The 16,690-nt window shown below is 41.2% G+C and overlaps 1 protein-coding gene across 3 annotated transcripts in view; it reads left to right on the top strand.

Moving 5' to 3' along the window:
• The first annotated feature begins 1,135 nt into the window (after positions 1 to 1,135).
• Positions 1,136 to 16,690, top strand: part of TTYH1 (tweety family member 1) — a 283,569-nt gene continuing 268,014 nt past the window's right edge. The window contains exon 1 of one of the 3 annotated variants that reach the window (XM_089652576.1): positions 1,136 to 1,473. In XM_089652576.1, coding sequence (XP_089508702.1) covers positions 1,348 to 1,473 — 126 coding nt within the window. In that variant the 5' untranslated portion in view covers positions 1,136 to 1,347. The remainder of the gene's footprint in view (positions 1,474 to 16,690) is intronic. The other 2 variants (XM_089652575.1, XM_089652577.1) reach the window with 2 other exon arrangements.

The raw sequence follows: 16,690 nt of genomic DNA, 5'->3' as shown, positions 1-16,690 counted from the left end.
AGGGATATATACAAAAAAACACGAGAGAAGGGAAGAAGCACTTCCAAAAGTATCAGCCAGTACACAAAGTGCATTTTGGAGTGGTCTTTTTGAATCATGGAAAGAAAATGAAGTCCCGGAATGTCCCAGAACCTGACAATATACAGTACATAGCTCACAAATGTCCCTCATTTGGAGGGACTGTACCTCTTTTGAGACCAAATCCCTGTGTCTCTTGTGCAGCCTCAGTTGTCCCTTTTTTTTTGTCTGATGTGTACATCTCTATACAAAATTTACTATTTTACTACCAAAAGTATTATGTTTCTGTAAACGTTTTATCCAACCTCTATATTGCTGCATTTTATTATTTGAAAAAAAATCCAATAAAAAGGAACACTTTGAGGTAAAAAAGGCACTTGTGGGCTTTGCCAATTATTTTCTGCACATTAGATCTTTGTGGTTCATGGAGCCATGGGCTATGGTAGGGACATGTCCTTTGCCTATAGGTGTCCCTCTTTATCATTCCAGAAAGTTAGGAGGTATACAATATATATTTGAAATCCTAAACACATTGCTGCAATACCACCTTGCTATTCTGAAACTGACTGGTAGATACGAGCAGCACAGACATTTTGAAGGGGGATTTTTCTGGGGAATTTTTCTGTTACTTAGAAACTTACTGAAAGTCGGCAGTGACCAGGACTCAAATTGTGCCATTGATAGACTTCAAAGTTCCCAACATTTTGTTTTCTAAGTGAACGGCTGCTCCTTTTTGTCCATTTTATGCACTGTATTTCAGGCTTTGTTGGTCAGTTTACATGTCTGAAATCTCTTTGTCTTGTCATTTATGGTGCACCCTATGCAGTCTGACTTTTACTGCATCTGAGCATTGCCAGGTTTTATTCAGATCTCCAGCTCCAGCATCAGGTTCATGCTGTGATTTAGTGAACCAACCCCTGGGAGAGGTTAGATGTCTTGCTAAATGGCTTTTGCAACTTAATAGAAAGGACCATAGAGCCTAACTAATTAATAGAGTATGTGTTAATAAACCACTGGGAGGTGCTGCTGCTCCCTTCCTCACTCCTGCATCCCAATGTATCCTCTGTGAATGGATAGGGATAGACCTACATGTTTGCCTCCTCCCCTTGTTTCATCTCCCTCTCTGCTTTTGCTATAAGCAATTACACTCCAGATGCATCATTTCCCACCATGTCTACTGGCTGGAGTCGCTGCTAACAAGATGAACACAGAAAACTGAGAACTGCGATATCTGCATTCTAACAGCCTCGACCCAGGACTTTTTTTTTCGCTTTTGCTTTTTTAATTTTTTTTTTCGTGGTTTAATTTATTTGTGATCGTGAAAGAGCCATGAGCTTAAGTCATGGATACCGAGCGTCTTGGTGGACGTATATTCTACACCAGGTGCCGCACACCAATTTCCAATTTGAGGTGGTGGACAGCAACTTTGCACCCCAAGACTGGAACTATCAGCAGGTAAGACTATTATGATGGTGGCAATTAAAAATTCAAAAAAGGGCAGCAGGTGCGTCGACAGTAATTATTTAGGTTAACATAAGACCGTCATTGCTGCCTTGCTGACATTCTACGATAATTTTAAGGACACGTTTCTGCTAGAAGGGGGGCTTCTGATCTGAGAAAACAAAACATCTGGATGGTCACAAAGCATTGCATGTTCAACAATGAGAGAATATAAACACTTTCAGGGACAAACCCTCAAAATCCAGATGTAATTTCCAGGGATATTTGATTGGGGGTTTATTTATTGAAGTTGAATATGACTGAAAGTAGTGTTTTAGGTAGGGTTTTTCGGTCTTGAATAGCATAGATGTCTTCTAGGAAAATAATTTTCCAGGACACATTGTAATGCTGATAAATGTTCTATGTAAATCAAAGACCTAAACTAAATGACTATATTTTCTTTTTTAAATTTGCTACCTGCAAGATTCTACGCTTATCACATTTACAGTATAATATGAGTTTTAAAGATAAAGCAGGATTTAACCCAAAAACAAAAATGTAATGTATTGCAGTTTACCAATTTTTATATGTGATGGCTGCATTCATTTTCTTTTTTAATAGGCTTGTTTGCCCTTTATCTTCACCTGTTGATTCAACCAGTAAGTCTGTTATTTTTTTTAACTTCCTTTAACAGACCAACCTGTCCAGCAAAAGTGGTCATTGGAGGATTGGGCCAAACCACTTAACACTGACAGGAGTGCTTAAAATGGACAGCTTTTATCATTTTTTTAAAAACATTTATTTCAGAAGGAATAAAACTGTTGCTTTAGCTGCCTAAAATGGTTCACTGGAGTTACGCTTGATAGTCAAGTCCATCTAATTTTGCTAGTGCATCTAACACTACTCTCCCCCCATACTGACAATGCTGTTGTCCAAAGGTGTCTCTGTTGCTCCTCCATAGAGTCTAGCCACCTTAAGAAATGGAGTATGCTACTGGTAGCCACCATTTTAAGACATGGAGTATGCTACTGATAGCCACCATTTTTAAGGTTTGATGTAATATTGCGTTTTGTTTTTTGATTTTGATTTAACACCACTATTGAATGGAGAGTAATGTTTCAGGGTGAATATTAGTTTTCTGTTGTTAGACAAGAGTCATTTTTTTATGGGTCTTGCTTGGAAGTGAATGACCTGGGAAAATCCTTGGGAACTCCGAGAGAAAAGCTGAAGCAGTGCAGGTCTGCAGTAGTTGTCCTGAGCCTTGCTTCTATACCTTTTGAGTAATTGTCAAACAAGCTTGTGGCTACTGAAGTCCAAAAACTGATGTCCTGCACAGGGGCGGACTGACAACTCATGGGGCCCCCGGGCAATAGGGGATCATGGGGCCCCTGTGTCCTTGCCCAAACTAAAAAAAGACTATGAAAAAGGTATCAGGGGCATCTCATGGGGCCCCCTACTGACCCCGGGCCCTCGGGCAGTGCCCGAGTTTCCAAATGGTCAGTCCGCCCCTGGTCCTGCATTATTGTTCCAGGAAAAACACTCAATAGGTACTGAAATCTGATTGAAAAATAAATCCCCTGGAGCCTGCACCTTCAATCAAGTCAGCTATGACAGCACCCCTGCTATTCACACAGGTTCAATTTAAGGTTCAAACACACACACACACACACACACACACACACACACACACATTAAAGAGTATCTAAACCAAAGAAGGAAAATTGAAAATAATGTAGCTTACTGGTCCCTAGATGTGATGTCTGCAGTGATTTTTTTTAGGTTTCTTTCCCTTTTATTTTTTACTTGGTGATCCTGCCAGTAACACATTTCCTGTCCTAAAGTGACAACTCTCACTTACTATACTGTACTATGCATGAACAGTGTTGTCACCCTAGGCACCTTTCCCAATTTAGCCTAAAAACAACTCCATCTCTCTTCATCATGGTAGCATCGGGGGTGGTCTTCTGTAGTTCACAGAAGAGAACTTGTGAGAGCTGATAACATTGTTTGAGATTTCAGCTCACAGGAAGTGACAAGAACATGGGAACTCTGGCAGGATCAACAGATGTTTTCTGTACCTGCATAAAATATAATTAGCCAAAAAAAAAGAAAACTAATGCATCCACCACATGTAAGGACTGGTAAGCTGCAATATGTGATATTTTTGCTCTTTGGTTTAGATGCAGTATAAGCCTAGGTTCACACTTGCCCACAGTCTGCAGGCAGGAATCGCAGCTGTTCCCGCACCCGCAACCACTCACTGCCGAATTGCGGTGCTCTTACGAGACGCACAGGGCTGACATTCATTCTAAATGGCACCCCCACACATCTCAACTAGCAGCGTGTTTGCGGGAACTGCAGGGAAATCGCATGGTCAATAGAACCATGCAATTTCCCTGCCAGACACGTTTATAAAAAGGTGCATGTACCTTTTTTCTGCAGGATACACAGGCACAGCAGCCCATTCAAATGGCCAGCCATGCCCAAGGAAGCATGGGCCGCACAGCACGCAGTAGTGTGAACCTGATCAAACTTCCTAATTCAAGAGGAGAATCAATCTGTCTAGAATTCAGTGGTCTGTTGTTAAACATTTTGGAACATTTTGATTGCCAGCTTTGAATGTAGAATGTGTGTTTATATAGAACTATCTTTTCATGTATTCAGTACTATCTGAGGGCTCATACGGACTAATAATTATGCAATCACAGAAAGAAGACTGTGCTGGATACTATTCTCCCCTGTATTTAGCTCTCAATATTTTAAGTAGATCATCTCTAGATTGTTTATGTAAACATCACATCATCATAGTATGACGTAGTATAGATCTCATGAACGTAGAGGCCCTGCAGATTCTCTGGTATATGTGTAAGCATTATTTTTCAAATATTTCAAGAGTAACTCCACTTTCGTTGAAGAAAGAAAACTATGTACATTGCAGGGATTTTATCAACATTTGTTACAGATTCCTACCTTTTGTTATTATGAAGAAATAGCTGTTTGTCTGTCTGTGGCCATGTGCAAAGTGTGTAAATGGGAGAGACTTTATAATTAACAATCAACTGCTGCACTTGCAGAGTTCTAATGAGGAAACTGGCAGGGTCTGCACTGCTTTAGATGTGATTTTCCTTTGGAAGTAGCTCCACAAACAGGGGCGGACTGACCATTTGGAAACTCGGGCACTGCCCGAGGGCCCGGAGTCAGTAGGGGGCCCCTGGTACCTTTTTCATAGGCTTATTTGAGTTTGGTCAAGGACACAGGGGCCCCATGATCCCCTATTGCCCGGGGGCCCCATGAGTTGTCAGTCCGCCCCTGTCCACAAATATTACATTTTGGTTGCAGAGGATGCCTAAAAATGTGACTTATCTTAGTGCAGACTTCTGGGAAAATCAGTAAGCAAATCACACAAAGAAAATGACATTTCAAGTGGGGCATTCTGTACACCATCTGTGTACAGAACACCTCCAGGTCACCATATTGCATTGCATTTTACAGAAAATTACAGTGCTGAGATTGAAAAGGAAAGGTCATTTTGAATGACATTCAATTACAATATAACTTGGTTAGCAATTGTATATGCTGCATTTGTTTTGTTATTTGCTATATCCCCCAACAGAACAAATTGGATCATGTCTAAGGCTAGGTTCACATATGTGTGGATGGTGCTGCTGCGGATCGGCACAAAAATCAATTCAACCGCACCACCGTCTAGAAGAATGCGAATCCGCGGGCGGGATGCCATTAATATTAATGGCACGCCACTCGCACTGGAACTCGCAACTGTACTGGGAACCGAGGTTCCTGTGCGGGCTGCGTTTTCAGAAGAAGTGCAGGGACTTCTTCCCTGCGTGTCCTGGGGCACAGGACCCCATTCAAATGAATGGGCTCTCGTGCCCGCGCAAAACGCAGACTGCAGGAACGCAGATATGTAAACCAGGGGTTATAGGGTTTTTGTACCCTCCTCTGGATCAACTGTGGGTATAGGATTCTATATATGGAGGTTTTATATTTGTTTATTTTTTGACTATGTAACAATGTAGCTGATTGATTCTGATTGACTGGTTGCTTGGGCTTACTGCTTTGTTGAACATACCAATATATTCTGACATTAACTGGGAGTCAAAGGACAAAATGATGATATATGGCAAGTGCAGCTGCATGTAAATGATGCATAGAATTGTTGTGTACTGTGTGGAATAGCAAAAAAAATTTCAATAATAAAATAAAATTTCAAGCCATAGTGGCGTATAAGTCCATCCAAAACCTATTTTAGTTTGGGATAGAGCGAGAAGGCTTAGAACGCCTGTTTAGTTTTGCTGTTTTTAAGGTTCCATTAGTGAGATTTCTTCTTACTTATTGTTGGGCCCCATTCACATCTGCCATTTTAGGATCACAATTCTGCCCATGTTTCCAAATCACACTGCAATCCTGACAAAACACACCACGTGTGTTTGTGTGCCATTCATTTTTAATGGCACCTCAAATGCAGTACTAGAACCCCATCACATGAAGCTTGTCCCCCAAAAGAAGCTCCTGATTGTTCTGTAGAAAAACAACTGACTTGTGTCCAGTGGTCGGATTACTAGGTGAAAATACAAGAAAGTAAACATAAAAGAGAAAACGAATGCAGCCACTACATCTAAGAATTGGTAAGCTGCAAAATAATAAATGTTTGCTTTTGGGTTTAACACCTCCTTAACCACTCACCTACAGGGCACTTATACCCCCTTTCTGCCCAGGCCAATTTTCAGCTTTCAGCGCTGTCACACTTTGAATGACAATTGCACGGTCATGCAACACTGTACACATATGAAATTTTTATCATTTTTTGAGACAGATAGAGCTTTCTTTTGGTGGTATTTAATCACCTCTGGGTTTTTTTATTTTTTGCTAAACAAACCAAAAACCACTGAAAGGTTTGGGAAAAAAAAGTTTTTTCTTAGTTTGTGTTATAAAATTTTGTAAATAAGTGATTTTTTTCCTTCACTGATGTGCACTAATGAGGCTGCAGTGATAGGCTGCACTGATGGACACTGATAGGTGGCACTGATGGGCACTGATGAGGAGGCACTGGTAGGTGGCACTGATAGGCATTGATAGGCATCACTGATGGGCACTGAAAGGCAGCACTCATATATGGCACTGACTGGCACTGATAGGTGACACTGACTGGCACTGTTAGGCGGCACTGATAGGCAGCACTGATGGGCACTGATAGGCAGCACTGATGCGCACTGATAGGCGGCACTGACTGGCACCGATTGGCAGCACTGATAGGTAGCACTAACTGGCACTTATAGGTAACCCTGAAAGGCAGCTCAGATGGGCACTATGTGGCATTGATGGGCACTGATGTGCACTGGTAGGCACTGATATGTGGCATGGATGAGCACTGACAGCTGGCACTGACGTACACTGACAGGTGGCACTCCTGGGGTTACACAGATCATCAGGGCACACTGATCATCAGTGCCCTGATGATCAGTGTACATATCCCATCTGAGTAAAGCCGATTACCGGCTCTCCTCTCCTCTCGAGCTGTCAACGTGACAGCTTGTGAGGAGAGAAATGCTGATAACCAGCATTTCCCTATTTACATGTGATCAGCTGTGACTGGACACAGCTGATCACATGACCAAGCCAACATCTTCAGCTCTTTCCGTGGATCGGTGATCAGCTGTGTCCGAGGGACACAGTGCACCACCAATCGCCGCACTGCACACTCCCGGAGCCACACATATGCAGTTAGAATGGGAGGACATCATATGACGTCCTCCCAGAACGAGAGAACTGCCTTGCGCCCGTCATTACCTTATATGGCGAGTGGGAGGCGGTTAACTAACATGTTGCCTTTTCCGTGTTTGCTTATAGCGCAGGTTTATTTAAAGAGTAATTCCACTTTTGTTGAGAAAAAACATTCCCCTCTGGGTGATCTATGCACATTGCAAGGATTTTGACAAACTTTGCTGCAGATTTCTACCTTTTGTTATTCTGAAGAAATAGCATTTTTTTTAGCTGTATCTATGTGCAGAGTGAACCTGTATGGGAGTGGTTTTATAATTATCAATCAGCTGCTGTACCTGCAGGGCTCTAATGAGGAAAGTTGCAGCGTCTGCATCCTTTTAGGCAGGATTGCCCTTTGGTAGTATCGCATCAAAAATGGCATTTTTGATGCAGGGGATGCCCAAAATCTGATTTCTATCTTAGTGCAGACTTCTGGGAAAATCAGTGAGCTACAAGCAGGAAATTATTTTTCTGGGGAGCGTTCTGTATACCATCTGTGTACAGAATGCCTCCAGGTAGCCATATAGCATTGCATTTTACAGAACATTACAACTCTGCAGATTGAAAAGGAAAAGTAATTTTTTTAATAATATTCAAATACAATATGACCCGTATTGCAATTGTATGCTCTATATTATTATTTTTTATTTGATATTTTTTCCCACGTTAAAGCTCCAAAGTGAGTTAAAATGAGGTAATAGATTATGTAATAATATTAGTACTAGTATTAGTACAGTCTTATGTAAAAAGAACATAAGCAATGCCTCTCCTGATACAACTCTGTTCTCTGGAATTTAGAGGGATAAGTAATTGAAAAGTCACATCAGGTCACACGGAAGCCATAGACAATAGTAATACATACTCTTGGTAACTGAAAACCTCTATTGATCTTAGAAAAAAAGGAAACTGATCTGAATGAAACATGACCAAACCTATTCTGGCACTGTAACTCTAGAACTAATAATAGGAGCTAAACTGCTTTGTGCTTCTGCAGTCATTTTGGAAAACTGCTTGAAGTATTGTCCTAATTGAGAAATAGTATGGTATTTGTATTAGTTGATATTAATGCATTCACATTTTCTTTGCACTGGCTTATCCACCAGGACCCACCTTATGTTCTGTGCAGGGGCGGACTGACCATTTAGAAACTTGGGCACTGCCCGAGGGCCCGGGGTCAGTAGGGGGCCCCATGAGATGCCCCTGGTACCTTTTTCATAGGCTTTTTTGAGTTTGGGCAAGGACACAGGGGCCCCATGATCCCCTATTGCCCGGGGGCCCCATGAGTTGTCAGTCCGCCGCTGGTTCTGTGTGATCTAACATTAGCCTTAAATGGAATGTATTATCTTGGCAATATTTTTTCAGATAAATGTATAATATTCGTTGGCTTTTCTATGTATAGCAAAAGTTTAGCCCCCCATTGCTTCTGCTGCCTCTGGCCCCAGTGCTGCAGGATGGGAAAGTGCTGGAAGACTGGAGAGTGTTGCCACTACAAGATGAAGATTGGTAGATGATTGAGAAAGAGCAGTTCTCCAAATTCCTCAATGTTCACTGAACCTGGAAGTGCCAAGTTCTGAGCACTTCCGGGTCAGATCTGTTAGAATCCCAATGAAGCAACAAGGTAAAATGCAGGTCAGGATTTAGCGCCCCTACTCCGCATGCAATGCAGGGAGATGAGGCATCCCCATAAAAAGCACCTGCCTATATTTTTATACTGTCATATAGGGGAACATGTCAATTTAAAACAAACAAAAGTTTGCAAAAATTACAATAATAATTAAAATGACCCCCTCACTCTCTGGAATTGATCTCTTTTATGTATACTCTGTTAGTGAAATATTCTGCCCCAGCTAATCAGGACACCCAAAAATGGCAAATAGACCCCTGTAAGCAATTAGATAAGGAAGGCTGCACTCATATTTAAAATGTTCTAGAAATAAATTACAAGCTACTGTTACTGTGGTACCTATTCAATTGCCTGAATTTGATCCAAAATATGTACACTCTTTCTCAAATTATATATATATATATATATATATATATATATATAAATATACACACAAACCAAGCACATACAAGCACACACACACACACACACTATATTACCAAAAGTATTGGGACACCCCTCCAAATCATTGGATTCAGGTGTTCCAATCACCTCCATGGCCACAGATGTATAAATTCAAGCACCTAGGCATGCAGACTGCTTCTACAAACATTTGTGAAAGAATGAATCGCTCTCAGGAGCTTAGCGAATTCAAAGCGTGGTACCGTGATAGATTGCCACCTGTCCATCTGTGAAATTTCCTTGCTACTAAATATTCCACAGACAACTGTTAGTGTTATTATAACAAAGTGGAAGCAACTGGGAACAACAACAACTCAACCACCGAGTGGTAGGCCACATAAAATGACAGAGCAGGGTCCAGGGCACAGTGCGCAGAAGTCGCCAACTGTCTGCAGAGTCAATGGCTAAAGACCTCCAAACTTCATGTGGCCTTCAGATTAGCACAAGAGCAGTGCTCAAGAACTTCATGGAATGGGTTTCCATGGCCGAGCAGCTGCATCCAAGCCTTACATCACCAAATGCAATGCAAAGCATCGAATGCAGTGGTGTAAAGCACGCCGTCACTGGACTCTAGAGCAGTGGAAACATGTTCTCTGGAGTGATGAATCACGCTTCACTGGCAATCCGATGGACATGTCTAGGCTTGGCAGTTTCCAGGAGAACGGTACTTGCCTGACTGCATTGTGCCAAGTGTAAAGTTTGGTGGAGGAGGGTTTATGGTGGGGTTTGTTTTTCAGCGGTTGGGCTTGGCCCCTTAGTTCCAGTGAAGGTAATACTTAAGGCATCAGCATACCAAGACATTTTGAACAATTTCATGCTCCCAATTTTGTGGGAACAGTTTGGGGATGGCCCCTTCCTGTTCCGACATGACTGCGCACCAGTGCACAAAGCAAGGTCCATATTGACATGGATGAGTGGGGATGATGGGGTGGTGTAACTTGATTGGCCTGTCCTGACCTCAACCCAATAGAACACCTTTGGGATGAAATAGATCGGAGACTGCGAGCCAGACCTTATCGTCCGGCATCAGTGCCTGATTGCACAAATGTGCTTCTGGAAGAATGGTCTAACATTCCCATAGACACACTCATAAACCTTGTGAACAGCCTTCCCACAAGAGTTGAAGCTGTTATAGCTGCAAAGGGTGGGCCAACTCAATATTGAACCCTACGGACTAAGACTGGGATGCCATTAAAGTTCATGTGTGTGTAAAGGCAGGCGTCCCAATACTTTTGGCAATGTATACAAACAGTAAATGTGTCCCTTTGAAGCACTACTAAATGTGAAGCCTAAAGGACTCACAAAACAGCAATGTAAGTGAATATTGCACTTTTGCACTGCTAAAAAGCAGAAAGTTACTAAGTCCTGGATGTCCCTTAACCACTTGCCCTCCAGAGGATTTACCCCCCCCCCTTCCTGACCAGGCCATTGTTTGCGTTACGGCACTGCGCTATTTCAACTGGTAATTGTGAGGTCATGCAATGCTTGTACCCAAACGAAATTTATGTCCTTTTTTTCACACGAATAGAGATTCTTTTGGTGGTATTTGATCACCTCTGGGTTTTTTCATTTTTTAAAAACAAAAAGAGACCAAAAATTTTGAAAATAACTATATTTTTTACTTTCCACTATAAAAAATATATAGTAAACTCAGAGTTAGTCATACATATAGGCCAAAATGTATTCTGCTACATGCCTTTGGTAAAAAAAAATCCCAGTAAGTGTATATTAATTGCTTTGTGTGAAAGTTATATTGCAATTCACGCAATTTTTTACTATACGGTCCTGTGCTAGTCTAACTGACAATTGTGCGGTCATGCAATACTGTACATATTTATGTCCTTTTGTTCACACAAATAGAACTTTCTTTTGGTGGTATTTGATCACCTCTGGGGGTTTTTTATTTTTTAAACACAAAAAGAGACCAAAAATTTTGAAAATAACTATATTTTTTACTTTCCATTATAAAAAATATATAGTAAACTCAGAGTTAGTCATAAATTTAGGCCAAAATGTATTCTGCTACATGCCTTTGGTAAAAAAAAATCCCAGTAAGTGTATATTAATTGCTTTGTGTGAAAGTTATATTGCAATTCACGTAATTTTTTACTATACGGTCCTGTGCTAGTCTAACTGACAGTTGCGCGGTCATGCAATACTGTACATATTTATGTCCTTTTGTTCACACAAATAGAACTTTCTTTTGGTGGTATTTGATCACCTCTGGGGTTTTTTTATGTTTTGCGCTATAAACAAAAAAGACCGAAACTTTTGAAAAAAAACCCAATATTTTCTCATTTCTGTCATAAAAAAAATGTGTGACAGTTATAGCATCTACCAACTAAGTTATAGATACTGGAATTTACACAGCTTTTACTTTCTGACTGCCTATCACATTTCTAGAGGTGCTAAAATTCCAGGGCAGTACAAACACCCCCAAATGACCCCTTTTCAGAAAGTAAACACCCTAAGCTATCTGCTGAGAGGCATGTTGAGTCCATGGAAGATTTTTTTTTTCCACAAGTTTTTGGAAAATGACATTTTTTTTTACACAAAGTTGTCACTTAAATGATATATTGTTCCCACATGCCATGGGTATATGTGGAATTACACCCCAAAATAATTTCTACCTCTACTGAGTATGAGGATACCACATATGTGAGACTTTTTGGAAGCCTAGCCACATACAGGAGCCAGAAATCTAATAACCACTTTGAAAGCCTGAAGGTGTGTAACTTCCTCATTTCACTTCCTCACTACCTATCACAGTTTCGGAGGCCCTGAAATGCTAGGATAGTACCAAACTCCCCCAAATGACCTCTTTTTGGAAAGTAGACACCCCAAGGAATTTAAAAAGAGGCATGGTGAGTATTTTGCAGATCTCATTTTTTCTCACAAGGTTTTGAAATATAAAAAAAGAAAAGAAAAAATATGTTTTCTTTTTCTTTCTTCATTTTCCAAAATCTCGTGTCAACAAATGAGATCGGCAGATGTGATTAGACAAGCAAAATCAAACTTTCCTTTTACCTGGCAGTCGGAGGCGATCACGTATTTGGGAATCCAATTACCAACTCACCTAAAGAAACTCTACGATAAAAACTACTTACCCCTCTTGCGTAATATCTCCAAAGACCTTCAGACTTGGAACAAACCTTGGTTCTCCTGGTTTGGTAGAGCAGCCATCCTCAAAATGAACGTGCTTCCTAGAATATTGTATCTACTGCAAACAATACCAATTAAATTACCGAATTCTTTCTTTGCATCTTATAAAACACTCTGTACCTCCTTTCTTTGGTATAATAAACACCCAAGAATTAGCTTTGCACAACTTACCATGCCCAAGAAGGGTGGAGGTATTGGATTACCTGATATTGCCCGCTACTACAGGGCTTGTCACCTAGCAAGGCTAGTAGATTGGACCACGAATTACAATCGTAAGGTTTGGGTTGGTGTGGAGTCGGATTTCTCGAAGATACCGCTTGCCTCTTCCCCTTGGCTGAAATACTCTCACATTCCTTCTGAGTTTCGGGAACACCCTCTTGTAGGCCCCACTTTAAGCTGTTGCCATCAGTTGTTCCAGAAAAAAGAGCTCTCTTCCTCCCCGGGCCCTCTAACTCCGATCAAAATGAATCCGGACTTTCTACCGGGTACGTCCCAGGCCTTCCTCGCCGTATATAACCGTCCAGATAACCTGACAGTACATCAACTTTTCAAAGATACTAAGTTCTTATCTAGAGAGGACATTACAAAGATATGGCCATCCCTGAGCCTAACGCCATGGATGTTTAGACAACTTCATCATTTTATACAAAGCTCCCCGCATTTAAAAGATTATTCAAGGCCACTTACTCCATATGAGAAACTTTGCTTTACGGATTCCCCTCAGAGACATGTTATATCCAAGCTTTATTCCTATCTTGATACCGCCATCATGTCTCAATCTCGGAAGGCTTGTGAGGCTTGGTTGCTCGATCTACAAATACCTTTGTCACCTGAAGATGGGTTCACATTTATGATCACATGCATACAGGTTCCATATGTGTCTCCACGCAAGAAAGCAATTATAAATTATATTCTAGATGGTACAGAGTTCCATCCCTACTTCATAAATTTGATCCTAACGTTTCGGATTTGTGCTGGAGATGTCGACAGGCAACGGGTACACTCCTACATATATGGTGGGATTGTCCCCTGCTGCAGCCCTTCTGGAGAAAAGTGCAAGACCTAGTCTCACAAGTAACCAAGTACACCCTAGACTTCACCCCAGCACAATTTTTACTCCACCACTCCTCACTTCCTTTTCGGACTTATCGTAAGTCTCTTGCCTTACATATGATAAACGCGGCAAAACAGTGTATTCCTGTCCACTGGCGATCAGAACATGTTCCCACTGTGCGAGAGTGGTTTCTGAGGGTCATCAGGATTGCGGAGATGGAGGAACTGATTTCAGTGGCAAGGGAGCACCCCGAGAGATTCAGGAAGACTTGGGCTTGTTGGAAACACTTTCAAACCACCAATATCTATCATCTTTCTATGAATAACTGAGACGAGATTTAGCGGCACGAACAACCTGTAAAGCTCTCACCCCCAGAATTGCTCCATGGACTGAGCCTAACCGGACTGTATCTTAAATCAAAGGAATAATATACATTAGTTTGACTAATGTACCACGATATGATTGGTTTAACAGCCACTACTTAATAATTGACAACCCCCCCTTTTTTTTTCTCTCCCTCCCCTCTATGACATTATCTTTCCTATTTCTTTTCATCTGATGCGCCCTTCTCTTTTCTTTTCCTTCTTTCCTTCACTCTTTTTTCTTACCCAACTGACTATATCTCTTATAAGAGACGGAGTGTCCTCTCGCATATAGGTGTGCTTGTCCTTTATAAAAAGAAACCTACATTTCCCGGATACGGACACATACGAAATGCACGCCTTTAGATGATATCATTGTCCTATGCTTCATTGTCCTATTATCTGAGCACTCCCTACTCAATAGATCAGCATCCATTCTAATTTTCTAGACTACCAATTATAATCAATACTTTACTGGTTTATATCGTTCACCTGTTATAATGTGTTATTTTGCTTCAGAACGATTCACACTTCAAGTGAATATCTGATGACCCGTCTGCGTTACGGGAGAATAGGCCAGATGTATATACGCGGACTGTGCTCCGTATCTGTATATGACCTGATATGCCTTTTACTTCAATAAATACTTTTTTGGAAAAAAAAACAAACGAGATCTGCAAAATACTCACTATGTCGAGTAAATAGATACCAAACACGACATGCTGTAAAACTGTGCACGCCCCCTGCAATGGCGATAAACTGCATACATTTTTAAAATCTATAGGCGATGGTTTAAAAGTCTTTATAGGCTACCATTTTAGATTTACACAGGAGTTCTAGTGCTATAATTACTGCCCTCGATCTGATGTTCATGGCGATACCTCACATGGTGCAACCACTGTTTACATACCGGCAAGGGGTCAATGCTTGCGCACGCGTTTTTTAGTTTTACACTGCCCCTTTCATTTTTTTTTTTGTAGCACTTTTATTGTTATCACAGGGAATGTAAATATCCCTGTGACTGCAATAGGCATTGACAGGTATTCTTGTTTGAGAAATCTGGGGTCTATTAGACTCTAGATATCTCCTCTGCTCTTACATCATCTGACCTCACCAAGATCGGTGTGATCAGATGCTTTCCCAATTTAAAAATAGTGCTGTTTATATCCTGCAAAACTGAAGTGATGAAATGCTTGTAGCTTCCGATTTCTTAGACTATAGAGATGATTTGTGCCATTCCGATCTCCAGTCAACTCTGTGGTTAGCTGGCAGAAACACTGGCTGCATTCTCAGGTTCCCCCGATGGCGCAGGACTGTCCGAGAAAGCCATGGAAGGCAGCGGAGGGGGCATCTTCTCCCGCTGCTTGTAAAAGCAATCCTGCAGCTAATTAGCCACTAGGTTTGCTTTTACTGATCCCGCTAATGCTGCGTTTTTAGGGACACTATACTATTTTGACCGCTAGTATAGTTCTGATCTGATCAAAGATATTGATCTGTTGAGACACTATGCTAGCAATGGAGCAATGTAGTTTTATTGAGTATGCAAGCGTGTTCCTCGAAATCAAGGGGTTAAATGCGATGACTGTTGTAGTGGCGAGCAATCTGATGCTATCTGGGTGGGATGCTAACTGACGCCAATGCTATCTGAAGACCATGCGGTTTCCCTGAGGCTGCGCTTTTAAAAACGTGCATGCACCTTTTTGTGTGGGACACATGGCACAGCAGGCCATTCAAATAAATGGGCTGCTGTGCCCAAGCAAACGCAGGTCGCATGGCTCACATTAGTGTGAACTGGGTCTCAAAGTGAACAGTCTATATGCCTTTAGGATATCAATCCCAATGGTTCATTCACTATCTCTGAGGAGGGACAGAGACAGAGAGAGCCGCTGTTCTCATGCACAGCACTGGATTGAGATTGGGCTCAGGTCAGAATAAGGGGGGTAGGCTGGGAGGTAAACTGCAGATAATGCATTAAAGTAAAAAACCTTCAGCCATTAGAACCACTTTAAAGAATATGTACACCCAACATTTATTATTCCTGATACTGTATGTGTCTGCTGCACCAAGTTCTTGTATAAAACAGTATCCTGTTCTCTATGTATTGCTTCCTTAGTGTGAAATCCCTGGTGTTCCTGTCAGTTCTTCTGCTGTTCTATTAAAAACTGGCCACACTATGCATGAGAGTGCAGCGTGGTCAATTCTCTAGCTGCGCTGGGAGCTAATTCATCGATAAGACTTGTGCTGACACATCCCCCGTTACACAGCCGTTCACTGGGAAGACCAAAGTGCTCTTGTTTCTCCTCTCTGAGCTCCTTATGTAATGGAGAACAGAGGCTATGAGATCACTTATAAAAAAGGGTATTTCTGATTTTAAATATATATATATATATATATATATATATATATATATATAATTTATATAATTTATTTCAACTTCGAAGAAATGCTTTTTGGTAGTTTGGACTGCGACACCTTTTTATCAAGTAGTAATAAACCTGAATCTGACCAGTGGCATCCTCTGTCACAATGGAAAAACAATTTAAAAAAATGCCACGCCATGCATACCCATATGGGAAGTACAGGCAGACAGCGTGCTGAGAGTCCGCAGAATCCTGGCATTGCACCTGTGATCTGCAGATCACGGGTGCAATGCCTTACAGGCTCCTAAGAAAAAAATAATAAATTGCACATTTTTTAACCTGCAAAAAGATGTGTATTCATTATTTTTTTAATGAAAGGTGAACTTATCCTTTATCTAGTTTTCTAAGCTGAGGCTTGCCAAAAAAAAGTCCATGTTCCAGCTGATTG

This window comes from Staurois parvus, unplaced genomic scaffold, assembly GCF_062004578.1.
Source record: "Staurois parvus isolate SC_StPar_1 unplaced genomic scaffold, SC_StPar_1.0 ptg000686l, whole genome shotgun sequence".
NCBI classification, from domain to species: domain Eukaryota; kingdom Metazoa; phylum Chordata; class Amphibia; order Anura; family Ranidae; genus Staurois; species Staurois parvus.
Note: the sequence above shows the minus strand (reverse complement) of the source record. Positions and strands in the feature narration are given on the sequence as shown.